Source organism: Ammodytes marinus (genome assembly GCF_949987685.1).
Source record: "Ammodytes marinus genome assembly, chromosome: 11".
NCBI lineage: Eukaryota > Metazoa > Chordata > Actinopteri > Uranoscopiformes > Ammodytidae > Ammodytes > Ammodytes marinus.
The window spans coordinates 12234019-12257648 of NC_137215.1; the positions used below are offsets into that span (position 1 = coordinate 12234019).

At 42.1% G+C, this 23630-nt stretch overlaps 1 protein-coding gene across 4 annotated transcripts in view; it reads left to right on the forward strand.

The window, feature by feature from the left end:
- Window positions 1–452: 452 nt before the first annotated feature.
- Window positions 453–23630, forward strand: part of ccdc88ab (coiled-coil domain containing 88Ab) — a 73920-nt gene continuing 50742 nt past the window's right edge. For 3 of the 4 annotated variants that reach the window (XM_080036668.1, XM_080036665.1, XM_080036666.1), the window contains exons 1-3: window positions 453–1063; window positions 1186–1286; window positions 11606–11714. In XM_080036668.1, the coding sequence (XP_079892794.1) occupies window positions 1001–1063; window positions 1186–1286; window positions 11606–11714 (273 nt within the window). In that variant the 5' untranslated portion in view covers window positions 453–1000. Of the gene's footprint in view, window positions 1064–1185; window positions 1287–11605; window positions 11715–23630 lie in introns of those variants that run through there. The other variant, XM_080036667.1, reaches the window with a different exon arrangement.

The window sequence follows — 23630 nt, forward strand, 5'->3', positions numbered from 1 at the left end:
AATAGATGTGCAACAACAATCCCCATTATTTCTAGGGAAGGAACAACATTATTAAAGCATGTTTAGCATGTCATATAGGCACATATAAATTGCAGCACTAGAGCTACAACCAAACGTATTCCCATCCCTTTATGTGCATCACCCCCTAAACACCTTCCTTCAAACAGAGCTCTTCAAATAATTAAATTGTCCTTCAACGTGACCAAATGTTCTCTAAGCAAAATACAAATAGAAAGGGATTCTTAGATCAATGCCCTATTTTGTCTTTTTCTGTCAGAGCAAAAAGAGGCGGAGGGAGAGGAGAGACAGCAAGGGAGGCGGTGCTAAGTGTCCTCCAGTCATCCTCTCAGCTCCCTCCGTTCATTACTATGCTGCGTTTGAACGGAGGCAGAGCATTAACCGGTCAATAATGACTTCACCAATACTATGAGGAGGAAAACCGACCGTTTAAAAAAAAAGCCAGGACCTTCAACATCTGGATTTTTCTACACTTGGATATCTTTTTCTCTTTTTTTGGATGGAGGAATATTCAACGTTTTTCCAACGTTATCTTTTTCCCACTAACGGTCAATTATTGTTTGGCTTAAGCCGCTTGTATAAAACCTTACCTGGCACAGGTCTCATGTAGTCCGTGTTAACCTCGCTCCTGTAGCTTAGCAAGGGGAAGCTTAAATAAAGAACACCTTTTTATCCCGGGGTGTTTAGATGAATAAAAAATGTATTACCTCGTCCTCCCCATGAGGTAGCCAAGCCCAGACGTTGGCATCAGAAACAGCTGGGTCGTGTCGAGAAGACAGTGGATTATTAACGTTCCCTTTTTTCCCCTCCACCCTCAGAAAATAGCCCCGCACGTATTTCAGTGGCAAAATGAGCGTCGATTTAATTGAATCATCTACATGAGTGGAGTCGGAACGAATGCATATTTCTCCAGAGGAGCGCACGTTTTGTTTTGCTTTTTTCCATATCTGCTGAAATAAACGGCGGCCCGCTGGAAAAAAATATGGAAAGCGAGGTTTTCACCCCTCTGCTGGAGCAGTTCATGCTCACGCCTCTGGTCTGCTGGGTAAGCGCCATATAATTAACCATTCCAATGTGTCTTAAACTCACCCATTAAACACCTCTGCCCTTTCAAGTGTCTATTGATTACCTCAACGCGCATTTGCATTTTCCCCAATCTATTTTCAGGTGAAGACAGTCGGGCATCCGACAGTGACCGATGGCTCCAAATTATCGGAATATGTGGAATTAGTGGATGGGATTTACCTGAACGAGATAATGCTTGAGATGTAAGTAACATGACACATCCATTTGTCCCCTGCACTACCATAGTGTAACAGGATTTTCCAAATGTAGTCATCATGGTAGGCATGCAATCCTTTGCTTGTGACCCTGAACGCACCATATATTCCTCACAAACTTGCACATAGTAGCCATAGTTAGATTAGTAGATGTGTGTGATATGCAGTGTGTTCTCTAACCACTGTCCAGCCCTTGAAATTGCCTGCTGAAGTGAATGTAGGCTATGCACAAAGGGACCTTGTATTGGGGGCAGTGGTGGGTCACACAGTCAGAAACCTTTGCAGACAGTTATTGTTAGGGTCTCTTCGAGCTGTGTGTGTCGCCCGGCCCCACAAAGCATCCGTGGGTGCAAAGAGGCAGCAGGCATTTCCACCAATGTCATCTGCAGCCGACTGTATGACACCCCCCCCATACCCCCCTGGAAGCTGCTCACGCTTCCCGCTGTGCCGAAAATTAGACTGGAAGTAGTAGCCTATACCCTCAAGCAGAGAAAACATTGATAGCATTGCAGAATGTAGATCGTGCATTACACACTGACGCATATCTTTTATTCATTCAGGCCCACACAGTCGCACATTGTTTTTTTATTAAGATAAAAGGGAAGGGAATGCTTTGCTAGACATCTTGATGATAGTGACTGAGAGAGAGAGAGGGGGGGGCTGCTGGAGGGGGGTAATGCTGGAGAAGATGAGGCATAAGATGTCAAATCTATCTTTCCAGTCACCTCCATGACAGAAGGCAGCTTTTCCATTCCTTTGTCTGGCATAAGGCTGCTAATTCCCGCTGGCAGGGCAACATTTTCACATTTTCCACTAATGCCACACTCTGCACTGTCAGCTTTTACTCCTGTTTGGCTGTTGGAGGAGCATTCCGCCAGGTCTGCTCTCAGAGGAATTGGGGTTTGATTGAGATTATAAAGTGTTGCAGTTTCACAATGCAACTTCTTGTGTCAAATTCAATCTCTATCAATACGTCTTGTATTTCTGAGGTCTGATGGGCAAATAAGGGAAGGCCTAAGTCTCTCTGTGTGTTTCTATATGTGCAGAGAACACCTCGGTACTTCGTGTCAATCCCTTTTAGAAGGGTTAATCTGTTGGCGTGTGGCATGAGGAGCTGTTTAATCCCGACTGGACGTTTTCCTCTCTCTGGTTGGTTCCTCTTCCAATGTGCTGCATCACTCTACTAAACAGACTGCCTTCAGTTTTTCAACCACCTCTTCCACCTCTCTTTCCACATGCTTGTTTTTTCCCTCCCACCCGCTCCGGGCTGCGTCTACTACACTCTCAGAGGAATCCTTCACAAACGGAAAGGTGCTTGAGGCGGCCATTGCAGGTTCAGTCGGACAAGGGGGAGTCTTTCCTTTTCCACGCACAGCCTCTTCTAAACGCTGAACAAGTCGGCAATATTTTTAGAGCATTTTTTCCCCCCTTTGGGACATTGTGTAGTGGTGGAGAGCAACCCCCGGAAGGATACTTGGGGGAAGGGTTGGAGGAATGAGCGAAAATGGTTAAAAATATGACCCCCAAAAAAACGTGAACATGCTGGGAAAAGGGATGCAAAGAGAGGCCAAGAGGGTGACATACAAAAGACAAATTTAGGCCACGTTTTTTTTCTGAGCCACATGGCAACTTCACAGCTCCGAATATTAATACTGAGATGTTTGACCAGATACTCGGTAGGATTTCTGTCAGCAAATAAATGGAATGAGCTGGATGGGAATTTTCTGTGGTTAATCGGGTGCTCCTGTAGAGCAGAGCTAGCGTTGAGCTAAAACGAACTGTGACTGGCTTAGTGATCGCCTGACAGGATGTCTGGGATTGCCAGTCACACACAGCTCTCTGTGTGTTTGTGTGTGTGTGTGTGTGTGTGTGTGTGTGTGTGTGTGTGTGTGTGTGTGTGTGTGTGTGTGTGTGTGTGTGTGTGTGTGTGTGTGTGTGTGTGTGTGTGTGTGTGTGTGTGTGTGTGTGTGTGTGTGTGTGTGTGTGTGTGTGTGTGTGTGTGTGTGTGTGTGTGTGTGTGTGTGTGTGTGTGTGTGTGTGTGTGTGTGTGTGTGTGCTTTTCTGCAGGGCTTCTGTGTGGGAGTATGTGTATCTGACTTGGTGTTTTTTCTTTTGTGCATTTGGTTTTGGACTGAGGCAGCTGTCGGTATTCGTCTTGCCCGGGCCACCCTCCCACACAGAAGGCATACAGTACTGGTCAGATGTTTTGTTGGTGAGGCTGTTCTTTGTCTGCCTCCCCATATGAGTTAAAGGTGGAGTCAGCAATTCTGGAGAACGATTACTGTCGAAATCACTTTTGGTCAAAATCAGTGACTTTCTTTTCACAATCCCTTACCTGTCCCTGTGGCGTGTGCTGATTTTGACAACAAGCATGAGGATTGTTACAAGGGATTGTATTTGTTTACACTCTTGGAATCTTCCAAACGCACACTTAACACATTCTTTCTCGTCTGTGCTGAGAACTTGAATTATATATATTACCGTACTTAGTTTTAGTTGGCAATGCTCTGCTTGCCATTTATCCAGTCTTGCAACAACAACAAAAAGATTCCGCTGGCCTAAGCTTCCAGTATTAAGTAGCTTCTGTTACACACAAAAAGAATAATCAATCACACTTCGACACAAGAAACATACTTGTCTGCCAGAGTGGATGATAAAACTCCTCGATACACACACATTAGAAGATGAAAGTCTGTAATTTTTGTAATGTGTTCAGGGGTAACACTGTCAAAGTTGCAGACAGTATACTCTGGCTGAAGAAACTTGAGCTTTTAACGTTTTTACTGGGGATGTCAGCTGTTGTAGTCTTAAGCTGTAGGGGTTGCTGTGTGAGCGTCTCTCTCTGGATGGCCTCTGTGCAGACATGGCAGACAGGCTGGCAGCAGTTGTCATCGGGGCAGCATGGTGGGAGAGCACAGAAAGAGCAGCGAGGAGAAAGAGGAGAGAGCCCAGGATTATCTAACGGTTTGCCGACACCCAGATGGCACCACGTCCCCTCCCCCTCCCCTGCCCTCTTGTGACTGACATTACCCAGCCAATTAGATTGCCTCCTCCGTGCTGTCAGACCAATTAGCTTTCCCGCTCAACGAGAGGGGCGCCAATTAAATGTTTGTCAGAGTGACAAATCCAGTTGAATTCCCAGTTTTCCTGCCAATCCCGTAGAGCCGTGCTGCTGACTCAATGACGGGGTTCACTGAAAAAGGCCAGTCTGTGTCCTCTACACTCTTATGGGGCAGACACAAAAGTGAGTGTCCGTCACCCTGCTTTAAAGATCTGCTTACCCTATTTTTTTTTGTAGCCACCATGTTATGGTATGTTACAAATACTGCCATCTTTCAATGAAACTACTGTCGTTTTTATCAGTCCAACCACAAGATGGAAACACCTAATTCGCATTTCTTTTTTGTGAACTTTATTAAGATTTGCTTCACATTTAGACAGTAGCTAGCTACAGTTGTTGTCTAATAAAATTAGATATTAACATGTCATTTTTGGCACTGCATAGTTGTTGAATCCAGCCTAAACCGGGAAATTCTATTCTTTGAAAGTTTTTGGTGCAATGCAGGAAAGGTATAGAGATGTAGACTGCGAATAGAATGACGACGTGCATGTTGTACAGGTTAATGTGTCTGTTGGCATGAATATCCAGACAGATCTGTGCATGTCTGTAAATCTGTCTGAATGGCTGCACACATCGGGACAAAAAAGTGTGTTTGGACTGTGCAGCATTTTTTCGTCTGCATAGTATTTCTCCACATTCAGGGTGCTTGCCAGTGGTTGTCAATCATGGAGCAATAAACCTATGAGTCAGTGAATATGGCTCCATTTATACTGAATGGAGGTTCGAGAGCCTACTTTTCTCTCAAGGCCACATTACAGTAAAACCGCTGTGTAGGCTCGCATACAAAGGATGTAGTCCTTGACTCCTCACTACCCCTCTCATCACTTCCTTTCATGACAGAATTGGCTTTTCGACTCACCGTGTGCACACACCCAAACTCGACCACTGAGTGTTGGTTTAAGCCTTGGACCCAGTTGATGGTTTGTTGAGAATTAATTTCTTTTGTTGTAGAGTCTAGACTATCAGATACATAGTTTGTTGATTCTCTCTCTTATTGTTGTACCGAACAAATGGAGGGAACATAATGCTCATACTTTTGGGGCTTTGTTGCTCTGGCAGAATATTCTGAGGTTAGCAAACCATCTGGCAACGTTTTATTATCACAGGCAGGATTTACAAAAGGCCACATACAAAGAGACGCACGTGTTAGGTTTTTCCGTTGTTTTATTTCAGTCTTGCATTCATCTTTCTCTACTGTTTGCTGGATGTTTAAGAGGCTGTAGTGATAACGGAGGAGGAAGCCATTTAATTTAGAAATTAACATTTTAAGACCTTAATGAATGCAGTGTCCTTGGACAAGGCTCATGTTTAAGCAGCCTCTTCTTGGACGTAATCAATCATACGGCATGGTTCATCTTAATGAATTCAATTTTTTATAAAATAAAAAGACAAAGAAGCTTCCCACACTTCCATTTCAATTATTGAAGAGTTTAATTGGCACTGGAAATTTCCAACACAATGCACAAATGGTCTTTTACAATATTTCCTATTTCTTTGCTGGCTTCCTCCCTTGTCCTTTTGTCATCTGAGTCTCTTGAATTGAAGAAAAACAGCTGGGGCATTATTTTCTAATACTGAATAAGGTTTCATAGAATACGATTCAGCAATTATTTTGGAAAAGAATGGGCTGATTAAGCGATAAAGAAAAAAATAATTATAAGTTGCAGCACCAAATTGGGATATGCTTCCTGTCCCTAACCCTCATCTTGTTTTTCTCCCTTCCCTCTTCAAGAGCCCTTTTATCTCCCTCTTTCTGGCATTCCTCTTTTCAATCCTGCATGTCTTTCTCCCATCCCTCCTCCTGCTGGAGTCTTTTTCTCCTTCATCCCTGTGTCTCCCTGTTCTATCCCTTCCTCACCTCTCCCGCTCCCTCCTTTTCCCTCCTCTGTTTTCTTTGAGCAGCATGTTGAAGCCTTTGTTGGCTTTCTCTCAGTTTAGTTACAGCAGACATATTTGAGATTCCAGCTGGACTACAGAAAGGAGGCAGGGCAGGCAGAGCTGCTGCTGGGCTGTCAGTCTGTTTGGTTCTCCTGCTGCTGCTGCTGCTGTTGCTGCTGCTGCCTGGACTATGTATAAATCCACAGGCTCTCTCCCCATATTAAAGGGTAGAATCACACATTAATCTGGCATCTCTCGCACACATCTTTGTGTCATCATGCCATGCTCCCTGTGTCGGTCTCTAGCGGGAGGATGTGTATCGAGTCGGACAGGAAACGGCAGCTGTGACCTTGAGAGGACAAGTCTTTTTAACAACGCTGTGTTAATGTGAGGCAGTCAAAATCCTACATGCAAGGACACCTTTAAACTCCACAGGGAACATTTTAGAATTTTAGACACATTTCCTCTTAGTTTCTTAGTAAGTGGAAATTCTAGAATATTTCTTTCATTTTAGTTATTGATTTTGTTAGATACAGGTCTTTTTATTTTGACACACACACTTCCCCCTGCAATATATTTGATTATACTTGATCAAATTTGGTCGGATGTGCCTCGCCAATTTGCTGCTGTTTTGCCTTTAATTCATACTCGACACTTCCTCCATCTGTTTCATGTTACAGGCCCTTCAGTGGCTCAGGGGACATAAACCCTTCTGTTCCCTGGAAGACTTTTGCTGTGAAACATCTGCAGGAAGTGTTGAGTTTCATTAACGGCAGCTTAACATTGAGAATTAACAGCAGTTAATCAGTGACCAAGTAGCAGTATATCTGTTTAAAAAAAGAGGAACTAACAAGGCACCTCTTTGTTGACTTACTGAAGGTTTAACGTTGTTAGGCCGTTATGATACAAGTAATGTTTTGCCTATAACTTGATTGGCCCGGGAAAGGGAATTTTAGGGTCCCCTGCTGCATCTGTTGCCCACGGGACCCGACTCAAGATAAGCGGATGGCGGTGGATGGACGGATACTTGAGTCATTGAATTGTGTTTCAATGTTTAACGGTGTAAGTGCTTTTATTTAAGTCCAATGCATCACATCCCGCTTGACACGATTGAGTTTAACTGCAGTCCCTCCCTATGGATATACAATGGCGGAGCAGAGGAATGGGAAGAGGCTCTTGTGGAAACAGAAAGACAAAGACAGGAGAGAAACCGGTCCATGAAAAGCCAAGACAAGGAAATTGGGGCGATGGACCACATACCAATGGTGCTATCCACTCTGTTCTGTTTGTATACTACAGTTCCCATGGTGGGAGGAGGACGGGGGATGAGAAAAGAGGATGAAGCTTTAGGCGTGCATGACAGTAAAATATAAAATGAGTGACATACTGTATATGCAGTAAGTAACATTTTGCAATAACGTTCGCAGACTTGCTTGTACTGTACTTAAAAGCATCCATTTGTAAAGGCAGTCAGTGTGTTAACATGCAATCCAGTGAAGTAGGATTTTATTACAAAAATAATATTTTGACCATTTCGATTTCTTTTTCAATTCAGTTTATTTAAGAAGGGGACAGGAATGGGTTGAAAATGCCAGAATTGTGTTCTGCATGAGTGCAGTACTACTAGTACTGTGTTGATGTCAGCCTGGCTACATTGTAATGCGAGCGTTACACAAATAGATAAAGCCACTGATTTAACCTGAACTGAACTGCTATTAAGTGCTTATCCCCTAGATTCCTCGTTCTGTAACCATTTGGCTTCCTCTATGTGTTTGTTTGTGTGTGTGTATCTGTGTGTGTCACACACAACACACAACACACACACAGGCACAAACAAACACTCCCCCCGCTGTGTTTGGACTGTACAGCTCACAAACTATGCCAAACACATGGCCAAATGTAGCTTGCTTTTTCTCTTTGCACATGTGTATTTAGCCCACTCTGTGTGTGCGCGTGTGTGAGTGTGTTAAAAGTGTATGAGCATGTGCCTGGCTGCCCATGCTGACTGTAATGCAGCCTGTCATATATAGGTTAACACTACTCCCTAACTTACCCAGCCAATCAAAGCCAGGAGATGAGAGGAGCTAGCCCACAGTGGCCTCAAGCACCGCATAAGGCTGCAGTATCTATCGACAGCACTGACAGACCGGCTTATTGACTGGCCGTCTGGCTGAGGTCTGCCTTGCTGGCTGTTTTGCTTCCTTTCTACCTGCCTATCCCTTATCTCTTTGTCTACTGTATATGAAATCTCGGGTTTACTGTATCAGCAGGAACAGGGGGTTAAGGGCGGTGATGCAATATATGGGATTTTTATAATTTTTTTTACCCCTGTTGCAGCTCTAGGTCGCTGTATTTATTTGCCTGCTGATACACTGGGGAGGAGGGGGGTCGCCATGACGCGTGCTTGTATGTGTGGTATCAGAAACCGAGCCAAAAGAAAAGAGGGCTGGAATGTGAGGTGCCATCATGGTCATGCTGTTGTGACCGCCGCCATGTTGTTAGCTGACTCTGTTGGTGATGGAATGTGTGAATGGGATGAACCTTTTCCTTGACGTTTTACTCTCTTTCAGTCTTTCTCAATCTCTCTCTCTCACACACACACACACGCACACGCCCACACCCTCTTCTTTCACCACACCACCCTCCTCGCTCTGACAGGATTACAGCCTCCTCTGTGCCTTTTAATTAACGGGTTAAATAGACCCCCTACTATGGACCTCAAAAGGGGCTGAGTGTGTGAGGAGGGGGGATATGGGGATGTCACATGACTGTTCATTTAGACCAGTATTGAAAAGAATCCTGTGTGTCCTTCTGATTAGCATGATAGAGTGTGGGTTGGTATCAGGGTGGAGGCTGATCAAAAGACTAATTACTTAACACATCCGCATTGCACCCGGCTGATTTAGGAGACAGGCATTCTGCCCTTTATCTTGATGTAACTTTGAAAAGTAATGTACCTTGAATCAACCTATTATTTTACACTTGTGAAATAGATTGAGGCATGTTTAATTGAGAATCGGTGCAGCAGTGTGTGGTCTAGTGATAAGGAAAATGGCATTCGACCAGAAGTCCCCTATGACTGAAAGCAAGCATCCACCCTGAACAATGTCCTTGAGGAGGATAAAGAATCCTTCACCTTTGACCTCCTCTCTCCAACAGAACAAGACAGAAAACATAAATCTTAACTGTCTTTGTGGTTTTTCAAGATTCAGCTTCATGAAGCTGTTTGCCCATGAATACAGACACAAACATGGCTGTGCTGTTCTGGAATGAGGGAGCACAGATGCAGACGCATGCATGACTAGACCTGTGCTACACACAACATACATGCACGCATGCATACATACACAAGCAACCAGGACTCTCCTCCCCCATGCTCAGGGCATGTTGACCCTCATATATAGGTCATGCGATGTACATGCTTTGAAGTCTGAAGTGGATATCATGAAACCGTGGGCCCACTTGAACAGTGTTGATGTAGGACTCTAAAAATGTCAAGTACACGAGTAGGGTTGTTTTCCCAGACGATCCCAAGGCAGATGTGTTGTAAATTATTTAAATGGACGGTTATTTTTTTAGGCAGGGTGTGTGTGATTTTGCTACTTTTCCCTCGACATTCTGTTGAAATGTATTAGTTGAAAAAGATACAAGTGAAGATTGTTATTATTTACAATCTCTCAATCTTGTCAATTTTTCTCATTTTAATATTTATTCATCATTGTGTTTTAGGGAGTAAGGATTTTATTTAGGAGCATGACAATTGGAATACTTAAATAGTTTTATATATTTACCTCAGCTGAAGATGGAACCAGGGTTTTTATGGTGTAATGTTTAATCGCCTGTAGCAGTGGGACATTTATGATACCAGCAGTAGATTTGTAGGAACATATCTAATACATAAAGAAATCGATGAGAACATATGTCAGGGGATCTACTGTGATTTCAACTGCAGCATAGAGTTTAAAGCTCATCTTTGAGGCTGCTGGGTAGTAAATGAGAACACTACTTTGCTCCAGTTATACTGCTATCACTGTCTACAGAAAAACAACTACGTTAAACGAAATGAGTCGAAGTAGAATGTATGGGTGACGTAACTGTGAAAACCTAAACACTGCTCTACAAGAGCCAGTGAAGTGTGAACCACAAGTGTCCCTCTGCTAATTGGTGAAAGTAAATGAGCTGCAAAGTTCCTGCTTTGTCACCACCATCTTTGTTCTGTGAATATACCCCAAGGGGATCTGTAGATATCAAATATAGACCACAGGGTTTTGCCTGGTTTAAGTCCTTAATAACTTTTAACGTGTGCCTTTCCAACAAGATTTGAATCAATACAAAATAGTTAAGAGGACCTCAGATGTTAACTTTACGATTGAAACGTGGGAAAGTATTTAAGTGATAAATGCATGGATTGGCTGATTAGCACTGACAATGTTCTTGGCAGATAGTTGGGATGTCAAGCATTCCAAAGAGACAGATGGACAGACACACCAATTGCCAGGAAAACTCATCCTTTGGCAGCAGTATTTATGTTTTCATTACATTACATTATGTTTTCTGTAAATGTGGTTTGTAAAAAGAGCTTCGAGATTAAATTAAGGTCTGGTATTTTAGAGGTAATTTCCATAGCGGTAGCTTGGATTGTTGTAGATAACAGCGGCTGGGGAGGTGGTACTTTGAGAGTTTTTAGGAATGTCTGTGAAGCTCACTGAAACGTGTTGACACCCGTGATAACATCAGTCGTCATGCATGCTGGTTTCACCGTCCCATTGACAACACACAGTCAGATAAACACATTGGTTCTCTATTATAAAATCACTAAGAAAATACTTTTCTTTCATTCAGACCGTCCATAGATATACAACTTTTATATTAGAGCTCTGAAGATACATGTTTACTTCCTTCACCATGGTAATTGAAGTCCTTTTCAGTCGATAGAAATACAGTCCACAGAGGGTGTTAGGAGAATGTCGTGTCTATGACAACAAATGCTTTTGAAGGCTGGAGACAACACTGTCTGATATTGTAGTGCCACCAGATTTAGGGGATGACATTTTTATTTGGTGGGCCATTGGTTTCTTTAACATGGCACTGGCCCTACTTCAACAAGGGTCCATTGTCACTGCACTGCTAATGGTTTAAGCCAAACACTCGTAGAGTAACTGTGTGAAACAGAAATGCCATTGTTTCAAACAACCCAGAGATACACGCCTAGAAACCTTTATTTTTAAATGTGTCCACATTTTCAGATGCCATTTTCATTTCCTACAAACAGCCATTGAATAACAGTTTGCCATTTTTTCTCTCACAGAAATCCTAAGGCTTCAGTGCAGAGGACCAACAAGAAAGTGAACAATGACCCCACACTGCGCATACAGAACCTTTCTATTCTCATCAGGCAGATTAAAGACTACTATCAGGTAAGATTTCTCTCTTGAAGAAGTAGGATACCACTCGTTCTTCTTTTCTTTCAAATATGTCCAACAGTGTCTGCTTGCGGTGAAGGTTGAGAGATGTTATATTTATTTATTTATTTATTTATTTATTTATTTATTTATTTATTTATTTATTTATTTATTTATTTATTTATTTATTTATTTATTTATTTATTTATTTATTTATTTATTTATTTATTTATTATTATTCCGGACAATTGTTATCGTCCGAAGGGAAGCAGGAGAAGCCAAAGGCTTATCGGGTCCCGCCCCCACTGCCATAAGATTCAGATACACAGATACACAGCTAATGCTGTGAATCTGAGTTCTCCGCTGCTCTCAGTATCATATCATGAAATAGAAAGTGGATCGACTGAAAAGGGTCAAAATCATGATGAATAACTTGGACAAACATGCTCATGTGTTGCTTGGGCTAAAACTAAGATCTTATTAAAGAGGGACACTCTGTTCCCATGTTCCCTTATGCCTGAGCTGGGACATGAAGGGGAAAAAATGCAACCAGACAACATAGCTTTCACTCGCATAAAAACAGAATTGAATGTGTCCACACACAAGCACATGCCACATGAAGACTTGGCAGCATAAAGAGAGATATATTTGCAGATGTGTACGTGTGTGACTGGGCGTGACTGATGTGGTATCATGACCCCCATCCAGATGTTAAGAGAGGGCCCCGTAAATAAACAGAGACCCAAGGAATGTGAAACACATGAAACCACTGATCTGCTTCTCCCGCTAACTCTAATGAGTCATTCAATTCATTTACTTTTCAGTTTTTACCTCAAGAAATGACCCTGGTGCAGCATTGCACTCTTGGATGATGCTCCTGATATACCAGCATATAGTCACATATAGTGAAGTCTTATGTTATGTTTAGTCTGTGTTTACTGCTAAGCATGGTATCAGCTCATCAGGCCCTAAAACACAGAAGTTTACATTTTCACCACAGTTAATCATTACTGATCGGCACTTCCTATCGAATTGGGCTGAAAGTAAAGCAGGAAGTGTGGGGGAGTAAGAGATGATGGAAAGCTGAAAGATGGGCTCCATGAAAGCAAGATAGCATAGAGTGAGCCCCACACTTTTTTCTCATAGCACTTCAATGCATTTTTGGTGATTTGAACATTTCGAAAGCTCTAAATGTGTGCAACTAATGCACTGATATAAAATGAGCAAGGAAACTATTGCTTATAGTACTGCACATGCACACACTCGTCCGGAATACATTGCAGTATTCACTTGTAGCACGCTACAAGGTTGATTTGCCCTTGTCAACAAACTTAGACAAGGGTTTCTAGTCTATATCCAAGGCAGAATACCAAATAGTTGATGTAATACTAATCTACAATCCATTTCACTGTGTATGGCTTAGTCTCAAATTTGCATTACAAGCTTCACATTAAAATAGACTTAAATAAAGATAAATAAGACATGGACATATGACACCATCATTTGCGACAACGTCTACGGTGGATTGGAGGAGATCCTGAATTCCCCTTTAAACAGAATCCAGAAATCGATTTTGAATAGAAAATAGTTTTGAATCAAGAATCGATATCGAATCGTGACCCCCAGGAATCCGAATTGAATCGTGGGATTCAAACAGATTCACAGCCCTACTAGGTCTGCACATAACCTGATATCCTGAAATGCCCTTCAAATTCTGTTAAAATGTCTAGATCAAAACCTGGCTGGGCTTGGTAGCACATGGTCCTAGTTATTCTTATACAGTCTGCTGTTTATACAGTATTGCCTAAATTCACATTGTCACTTCTTAAAGGTGAAGTAAGCGATTTATTTATGTTAATATAAGTGTTAAATCGCTCTTTATTCATACAGTGATCACTTATATAGTGTGCCAGTTCATAAAGCCGATCTCTCAGTCACCCGCTCTGCATGTAATCGGCAAATAAACTTTTCGGAGATCCCACTACTGATAACCAATCAGAAGAGAGAACGCTACAAACCGGCACCTGTATCACTGACTGTGCACGTGCAGAGCGACTGATGGGTGAATGTGTATGCGCCTACAATGGCGGACCAGGTAAAAATCCTTCCCAATTTCTGTTTTGATGTTTTTTATCATGTTTTATCACACTTACGGATCTGAGATGATGCTAGATAACTCGCTTCTTGCATTAATGTGGTGACGTGGGGACTGGGGAGGGGACCGCTAACTGCCGTCACTGACAGGATGTTAGCTAAACTGACCATTCCGCTTACTGAACCATTAATTGTGTGTTAACGTTGATGCCAATTTTCAACCCTGGGAGCTTGGCAAATTTAAATGAACCCGGAGAGGATATGATTCACAGCATAGCTGCACCAGTATTTGCATTATGTTTATCATAACCGGGAATTGAGCATGAGCCAGCATGCTGTGAAAGTGCAGTGAATGTTATCAAGGCCAAGACAAAGACACAGATTTCCCACACTTCAGACTTATGACTTTGACCCATATCCCCAGGGGCTGTGGCTCTGCAAATACTGTGTGAAGGCACCTACTTATCACGTAATTTGGTATTATTCCAATAACGAGGTACTGTATAAAATGGAGCAACAGGAAATTGTAAGCCCTACTTTGTACTTACATTTACTAAAACTTAATAGTGCTTGCAATTAGACCAAACATCTCTTAATGTTGTTCGTAATCTACTGTTTCCACGTCTGATGCTATAGCTTCATCTTAAGTTTAGTCCCACAAGTCAAACAAAGTGTCAGTGATTGTTTAATTGCTTTGGTAGATCTTGCTTTGCCATATTGGTTCTAAACATCCCACTAATCGCTCCTTGGTCATCTTATTTAAACAATCAGCCCATTGTATAGACTAATGTTATAAGCCCACCAAAGCTCCTCTAGGCTGCCTCAAATGGCTAGAATTATCTGTGTGAGTCAGTTAGGTCAGTGACACTGCTAAGGTTAAGAAGTGACCAGCAGGGTCAGTAGATGATGAGATGACAGCAGGAAGGGTTAAGGACATTAACTGGTGGGATCTTGGTGACTCGGTTAGCAACAGGACATAACATGCATATTTACTATCCTCCATCCAGCATTTCTATGCAACACTACTGACCGTTTTGTCAAGGAAAACATTTCTGAAAATTACTGATCCAAGTTGTTTTAGCCTCTGGTGTCCAATGTGAGCATTGACCAACAATGAATCTCTTGTTTGTCTATGGTGTTTTGTTAATCTTCTCCATCTGTCCCTGCATTGCTCTGTTGACCTGCTGGTCATACTATTGTTAAGCCACTTGTTTCTTTACGCTCTGCCTCACGAAGACCACCTACAGTTTCAAATCCCCCAGTTCCCTGACGTCTTTGCTGCGTGCCCGTTTGCCCCCTTGATGGCCCTTTAGGGACTTGTAATGAGATGGACCTGCCTATTAAAGTGGTAGTTTTAATGTTAATTTTAGACAATAGCCAGACTGTATTATAGCTCTGTTCTTAAAGAAATACTTGTTTTGTTAAAACCTTCTTGATTCTTTGGTCTTTGAATTAACTTTCACACACTTTAATTTAATTTAATTTCCCACTCTGTTGATATACTGATGGAAGTCTGTCAGGGAATTTTATGTCGATGTCAAAAGTTCAAAAAAACTTTAGTCCATCCATTTCAAGCAAACCCTGGTAAATTGTGGTTGTGCAGCTGTCAATGCAGCAATGGTCTGAGACCGTCGGATGTTTCTTTGACATGTGGGCCTGGGAAAGAACATACAAAATATGCTCAGTAAAGTCCACAAAGATCGGTTATGTTTATCATGTAATTCAAGATAAACTGGAGGAGAAAGGATTAATTCGCACAATTGATCATCCCTGAGTCAAAGTAAAAAGACTTAGTCCGTGATTCCCAGCATGGAAGTGGCAGCTCTAGGGGCAAAACATAAAGTATATGTTGGTGTTTGCTCGTTTTAGGTGTTTTCAATCCCCCCTGGTCAATGTTCGTGTTTACATTTCCCAAAGCCAAATGCCCAATGAAAGACTTCTGTGAGAACATTTCTGGCACTAGTCATTAACACAGCCTATTCCTGCTTTATTTTGTCCACCTAAGTTTGTGCTCTGTGAAGCTGAACCAGCCTGAAAAATGACCCATGGGTATCAATTTCACTCTGATTGGGACTAGACAGATGGACTATAGTGAAAGTGCTCTATTGCTGATTAGCAGCTGCAATAGTTGCAACAACTTTAAGTGAATAATGGTTGATTTGTCTTTAATCAGCATCAAGACGACTCAGATTAGTAGTTATCAGAAACGGATACAATATTCAGTTCCGGTCCACTAAGGACCGTGGCAAGTGTGAGAGATAAGTTTGAGTTGGACAGATTTGGTGAGGATGTCAGAGACGGACAAAAGGATGAGGGCTATGTAGCAGACCGGCATTCAATTGTGTGGTTCTGTCATTATTACTCAACTGAGTACTTAGACAGTGACCTCTTTTGTTGTTTTGGCTCTGAATGACTAAGAAATCAATGCCCTGGCTGTTGGCATTGAGCCCCTGTTTCTTTTCTGCTGAGTTGTTCAGAAATTAGAGGGGCAGTGTACAAAGAAGCCTACATGTCCTAGATTTTCCACCTAAAATAGACATCTGCAAAAATCTTAAAGCTGAAAGTCGGATACTTAACCTCAGCCATTGTTTCAATGAACATCAAATGTGCTGCAGCACAGAGCTAAACACGTCACTGAATGTTTCAGTGTGTACTTCTCCCACAGTCCTGCTTCTACTCTGAAGTCAAAAGCAGACGGTTCTTATCGGGGTAAAGAGGGGTAAAATTGCCCTTTGATTTATGCTTTTGTGTTGGGTCACCTTTTCCTGAGGTTGTTTTGTCGCTTACCGGTTTCAGATTTCCACAGCCATATGGATGCAGACAGAACGGTTCAGGTCATAGGCTAATGGACTTAGCATGTTTTCAATTTATTGTACTCTTCAGCACTTTGAAAGAGGACTTGGAGTGAGTGGAAGCTATGCACGGTTAGTTGCTCCCTATGATTCAATAAATTGATCTCGCTTAAGAAATTAAAATGTTCCCGTAGTCGTAGGTCAGAATTGGTTAGAAACCGCTCTGTACCTAATGATATCCCTGTGAGTCAACAGAGCAAAGGGTTGGTATGTTTTTCTTTATTGAAGCATAATGCTCCAACATGAGAATAATGAAATAATTGCAGTGAAGCTTTTGTAACAGCCATGCACTGGTGTCCATCTGTCTCTCTTTTATAAAAGCTCTATTTCCTTGGGAGTGTCTGGGAGGAAGAAGGAGGGGAGAGCTTATTGAATTGGAGCCCTTGCTGACTCGCCAAAGGATCTTCTAGTGTCAAGAGATAACTACACTCAACAAAAATATAAACACAACACTTTTGTTTTTGCTCCCATTTTTCATGAGATGGACTTAAATATCTAAAATTCATTCCAGATACACAATTGTACCATTTCTCTCAAACATTGTTCACAAATCTGTCTAAATGTGTGATAGTGAGCACTTCTGCTTTGCTGAGATAATCCATCCCACCTCACAGGTGTGCCATATCAAGATGCTGATCTGACATCATGATTAGTGCACAGGTGTGCCTTAGACTGTCCACAATAAAAGGCCACCCTGAAATGTGCAGTTTTGTCTCACAGCAAAATGCCACAGATGCCACAAGCATTGAGGGAGCGTGCAATTGGCATGCTGACAGCAGGAATGTCAACCAGATCTGTTGCTCGTGCATTGAATTTTCATTTCTCCACCATAAGCCGTCTCCAGCAACTTCGCACAGCCATTGAAGAGGAGTGGACCAACATTCCACAGGCCACAATTGACAATCTGATAAACTCTATGCGAAGAAGATGTGTTGCACTGCATGAGGCAAATGGTGGTCACACCAGATACTGACTGGTTCTGAGTCCCCAGACCCCCAATAAAGCAAAACAATGCACATTTCAGAGTGGCCTTTTATTGTGGACAGTCTAAGGCACACCTGTGCACTAATCATGATGTCAGATCAGCATCTTGATGTGGCACACCTGTGAGGTGGGATGGATTATCTCAGCAAAGCAGAAGTGCTCACTATCACACATTTAGACAGATTTGTGAACAATGCTTGAGAGAAATGGTACAATTGTGTATCTGGAATGAATTTTAGATCTTTAAGTCCATCTCATGAAAAATGGGAGCAAAAACAAAAGTGTTGCGTTTATATTTTTGTTGAGTGTACTTCATTAACCTTTTTGAGTGGCAAACAGTGGCGTCTCTTTCCTGAGACTTTCCTTTGTCTCTTCCCTCCCCCATTGTCTTGTACTGCTTCTCTATTCCTTCTCTGTTTTTTAATCTTTATAAGGTAATCACATTGATACACAGGGTCTCATTCTCTAGAGAGACCTGTTAGAAACACCAGTACAACATGAAGTTCCAGACAGGACATTGAGTACAAAGCCAATACAGGATTGACTCCTCCACTTCTATACGAGATGTTACCCTTGCAGCTTGTGTGTATCTGTGAGTGTGTGTCGTTTTGCGAAAGAGAAGAAATTCCATAATAACCGGTTTATTTCATTACATGAGCTCTCACGGCTTGAGCTTGCACAAATGCAGTGTGTGCGTGTGTGTGTGTGTGTGTGTTCAACGTGTCTGTTACTGTTCTGGTACAGTAGATTGTGTAGGAGGACGTCAAGGTCTAGACAGGCTGTAGACTTTGATTTCAAAATCTGGTGAACAAATCAAGGCTGAACAGCTGTAAACGTGTGCCTGCAGATGTACTTTGCATTTTTTTATTTGACTTAAAAGGAGACTATATTGCAGTGACATTTTTCCTTACTATTAGCAAGGGTACGTGTTTCTTTTCTGTTTCCGGAGTGGATTTGAACTTTTCTGGTGACTTGGTCAACTTTCTGTTCACTAAAAAGGTTTAATTTCTCCGGCGCTCATGTCCATGTAAATGCAGGGCCTCATTTTTAAAATTGTGTGGCCCTAAGTGCATCCCTTTATCCTGGTTTATGAAAATCAGAAACAGAGAGCAGTGTCAAAACTACTTCTACTTCAAACAAGATGTGAGGGGTGATACATTTTTTTCCAATGAGGAAAATTGATTATACATTTTTTATAATTATTTTTGTTTATTGTTTAGCTCCAGTTAATGTTGTTTAGTTTTTTCAGGCTTATGAGCATTGCTATACACATTGGTAGAAGGTACTGTACTGCAACATTTTTCTCTGCTCCCATCCTTAAAAAAGCCTTTCAGAGACTCTCAGAGACTCACTCTGGGAAATAAGAGCAGTTCTGTCCGCTCCTTGCCTCTGCTTTGGTTTGGTTAGGGGTGTGGCGTAGAGGCTGGGATCTGTTTTAACGGTTTAAAGAGTAACACAGACCACCATTCATCCTCAGCGGGCCTGGCCCGAATGCTTTTGCAAGGCTATTTGGAAAAGGCTTTGAGACTAGTTTGTGATGTTCGATAGGTTCAGTCCTTCTTTAAGTGTTGTATTTGTCATCTTCAGGCGAAGTTGAGACTTTAGACAGAATTGTAGTATCCTTCTCCTAATTTTAGTATTTGCTGTTTATTTAAGGCATTCAGTATTTGATTTAAAATTCCAGTCTTCAAATGTTTTGTCAGTTCAAACGCTATCACAACGTCCTCTCCGCTTGCCTAGCATTACACCTAAATACACAAGAGAGTATAACCTTCGAGATTACATGGTTGTCTCACTCCCGCTTTCCTGCCAAGCTGAGAACACACTTTAATTACTGACATCCAGAAGCTTTTCCCCCTCATCTGATATCTTAAATACTGTGAATTATCATGTGTTATACTCATTTCTCTGAAAATGTCCTCCCCGGTTAAGCATTTCTTAAAATGAAGACAAATTCCGCTTAGCTGTCGGTATTCTTTCCTTGTTGTTCTAAAGCTGAAGATGCTCTTTTACTGGGTCAGGGTGAAGTTGAAACGCAGACCACACACAGTTCATACTCACATGCACTGAAAACTGTAGCTACGTATGTTTTCTTTTTTTCCTTTTAACTTCTTAAAAAAGGAGTAACAATTTTCCATCCTTATTATTACAGCCTTTGCTGTGTGCCAGCGGTTCTTTGAATGGCTTAAACTCGTACAGAAAATGTATTTGTAAATGTTGATCATCTTTGTTGTTATAAGTCTGGGATTCCCCATTGGCCTCGTGTCTTGCTGTTGCTTTTAGCATCAGCCATGAGAAAATCAGTTTATTAGGGCATGTGCTTGTAGCTGCGGGCTAAATGTGTGTTGTCATGCAGACTCACATGCTACACATCCTGTTGACGATGAGCTAACAAGCTAGAGTCTTTAACAATCGCACAGTCAGTAGTCGGTCAGACATCCCTTAATAGAGCTAAATAAGGGGATGTAATTAAATTCAGTTGTCAGTTAGGTTGATCTGTTTGGCTCAATGCTCAATACATATTTTAAGCTTTTAAGAATAATTTTTTAGTTTTGTTCTGTTCCTAAAACCATTCATGTGTTTGGGTTCAATTATTTACCATTTAGACTTATGCTTAATTGTGCGGCGCTTCTTAAAGTTAATATATGTATTCAAACGGCTTACAAGGGTGGAGTACAGCTTGAATCAGCTTGGTCAAATGCAGTCACACATCCCATCAAGTTAAATTGATTATTAAAATGGAAGCTAAATAGATTTTGCCCCTGGATTCACATCCTTTTCAATGACATGATTCATTCTCATCAAAGTCATGCATTGTACTTTTTTGGATCAAAAACAAAAGTATTCCGGTAAATGTCATCCCGAGTGTCATTTATCGCCTCTAGCTCTTTAATTAGCTGCTTACTGTAACCAAGCAGTCACTTATTCTGAGACATATTTGTACAGAGACATTCCCAGTGTGTTTGAGCTTTCAAGACCCCCTACACTCAGAACCACTCACCAATCTCGTCATATAATCAAAGCATCAGGGGGAACTGAGCTTTGGTTTACCAAAATAACAGTGTTTGCGTATGTGTGTATGCATTTTGGCTAGCACTTACTGTGTGTGTGTGTGTGTGTGTGTGGGCGCATGCACGTGTGCGTAGAGGGATGGAGTACATGTGAAGGGGAATGTGTGCCAGTTTTAATGTAGAGTAGGTTCCCATATGCTAAAAGGGAGCTATTTTAGGCGCCAGCAGAGTTGCTGTGTTAAGGGGAAGCTAGAAGCTTTGTTCTCGTTTTCCCATCGCTGAGCTTAAGCGTATGCAGTAGTCTCTGCTCTGTGGTAAACCAATCGAATCCAGCATTAACATTTCAGAGTTGAAGTTGCTAGAAGGTGTTTATTTTCTACATTAAGCAGCTACACATTTTTAATTTTGCAAATTGAACCGAATTGAAAACGAGATTACAGTTGAAAGATCAATTGACAGAAACAACCAAATGTCATCCCATGATGCCTTGACGAGAGCAATAATTGCATTAGCTTAAATTGTACTGAATGATGTGTGTTTGTGTGTGGTTGTATGAACTTTACGAGCCAGTGTTCAGCAGAGCCCCGGGGTGATGGGGGTGGGGGCAGAGGGTCAGGATTCCCCCAGCCAACCTGCTTCTACCTTTTGGAGACTATAGCAGCAGGATCAGCTCTTCCACTCGTTCAGCCTCAGGGCAGGGTTGTAAAAAACACTCTAGCTGATAGATAACAGCAGAGAACAAAAGGAAATGTGGGTAAATGGCCTGTTCTCTCCTCCTCGTGTAAGAGATGATATGTCCATCTGGCCGACAGCAGACCCCGACTGTTGTTCTTTTCAGCCGAGTTTACTGTTTTGCCTTGAGCAACTGGTGACATTTTCTTGTCAGGTCAAAGTCAATTAACTAGTAATTCAACATGCATTTTAGCTTTATTTTTATTTTTTATTCTGAAATGTGCACCCAACCAGGAATTATCTGATGAATAAGAAAGAAAAACAGCTTCTCTTATAACCGCGTCATTCAAAATTTTTCATAATACATTTTAGTTATGTTGCTGTAGTGATTTTGCTTTGCTCCTTCTACTGCAGTGCGCAAACCCTTTCTGTGTTGTTATGGGTCTATTACAGTGCTGAACAGTCAAAAAAAGCTTTCCGTGCATCAATTCAGTTGTGTGTGTGTGCGTGTGCATGAGAGGGGAAGCATGCTTCTTCCCGTTGTTGGTGGTAATAACCTTTTGCAGGTTCCTAATCTCTGCAGTTTTTCAGCAGGATATAAGTCTGCAATGCCATACCCAGGAGGAGAGGGGCTTACGTGTGCGTGTGTATTTGTACATGTACTGTGGTATATGTGCGGCAAGACTGGCCAGCATGGGGAGAATAAACCCATCCCTTTGTTTCTATGGAAACACTCCATGTCTGCAGAATGGGTGTGATTCAGGGTTCAGGCAGCTTTTAAAGACATGCACACACACACACACACACACACACACACACACACACACACACACACACACTGTAGCAGTACAATTAGTTCCCTGTTAAAGCTGTGCTGCTAACAGAACTTGTGCTTGGGTTTGTAGAGGGGGAGGAGATCTAGGGAGGTGTGTGTGTATAGGTGTGTGGGAAAAGGCTTTTTTAATATACAGGGCTCCTGTGAGACAGGAACACAGAAGCCTTACAACCTTTCCACTGACACGCAACACAAACTTAGAAACACTAACCCATACCTGCTGTAAAAGCACATGCAGGCACAAGGTGTGTGTGTGTGTGTGTGTGTGTGTGTGTGTGTGTGTGTGTGTGTGTGTGTGTGTGTGTGTGTGTGTGTGTGTGTGTGTGTGTGTGTGTGTGTGTGTGTGTGTGTGTGTGTGTGTGTGTGTGTGTGTGTGTGTGTGTGTGTGTGTGTGTGTGTGTGTGTGTGTGTGTGTGTGTGTGTGTGTGTGTGTGTGTGTGTGTGTGTGTGTGTGTGTGTGTGTGTGTGTGTGTGTTCTATCAGTCTAACTACATGTCTCTGTGGGATGGAAGAGGAGCCACTGTTGACGAGCTCTGAATCTGCTGGAATCAATATTACAGCAATATAGTGTCAGGATAGGGGGTTGGGGAAGGAAAGGAAAAATGCTAAGATGTGGAAGAAGAGAGTATGACGCGGCTCAACCCTGCGTGCCTGGAGTGAGAAGTGACTGAATCAAAGCTGCATCTTTCTCTCTCTTTCTCTCTCAGTCTCTCTCTCTCTCTCTCTCTCTCTCTCTCTTCCCTATTAGTCGTCTTTTTCTCCATCCAACCCTCCATTTGTCTTCCTCTCTGAGTGCATATTATTTCACTATTTGAAAGCGTAAAAGACTGAATATGATTAGATTATTGCATATTGGAGAGGGACATAATGACTGAGCCAAGGACGTTTCTGCTGTCACAGCTACAGCGGGGCGCATAAAGCTTAGCATTTGAAAGCTGTGTGTGTGTGTGTGTGTGTGTGTGTGTGTGTGTGTGTGTGTGTGTGTGTGTGTGTGTGTGTGTGTGTGTGTGTGTGTGTGTGTGTGTGTGTGTGTGTGTGTGTGTGTGTGTGTGTGTGTGTGTGTGTGTGTGTGTGTGTGTGTGTGTGTGTGTGTGTGTGTGTGTGTGTGTGTGTGTGTGTGTGTGTGTGTGTGTGTGTGTGTGTGTGTGTGTGTGTGTGTGTGTGTGTGTGTGTGTGTGTGTGTGTGTGTGTGTGTGTGTGTGTGTGTGTGTGTGTGTGTGTGTGTGTGTGTGTGTGTGTGTGTGTGTGTGCCTCTCAGTAGTGTTTGAAGCCCATTGCCATGACATGGTTGATAATGTCTGTCATGTTTTATGTATGAGAGAGCTAAGCCTTCTAGCTAGCTAATCCAAGAGGAATATTGGTCTACTATACTTTTAGGTTTATTAGCCTGCTGCAGCTAATCCTCAATGTGTGTTATTATTACCCACATCTTTCAGAAATACTGTCCTTTATGAACGTACACTTCATCTAGCAACTTAACTTG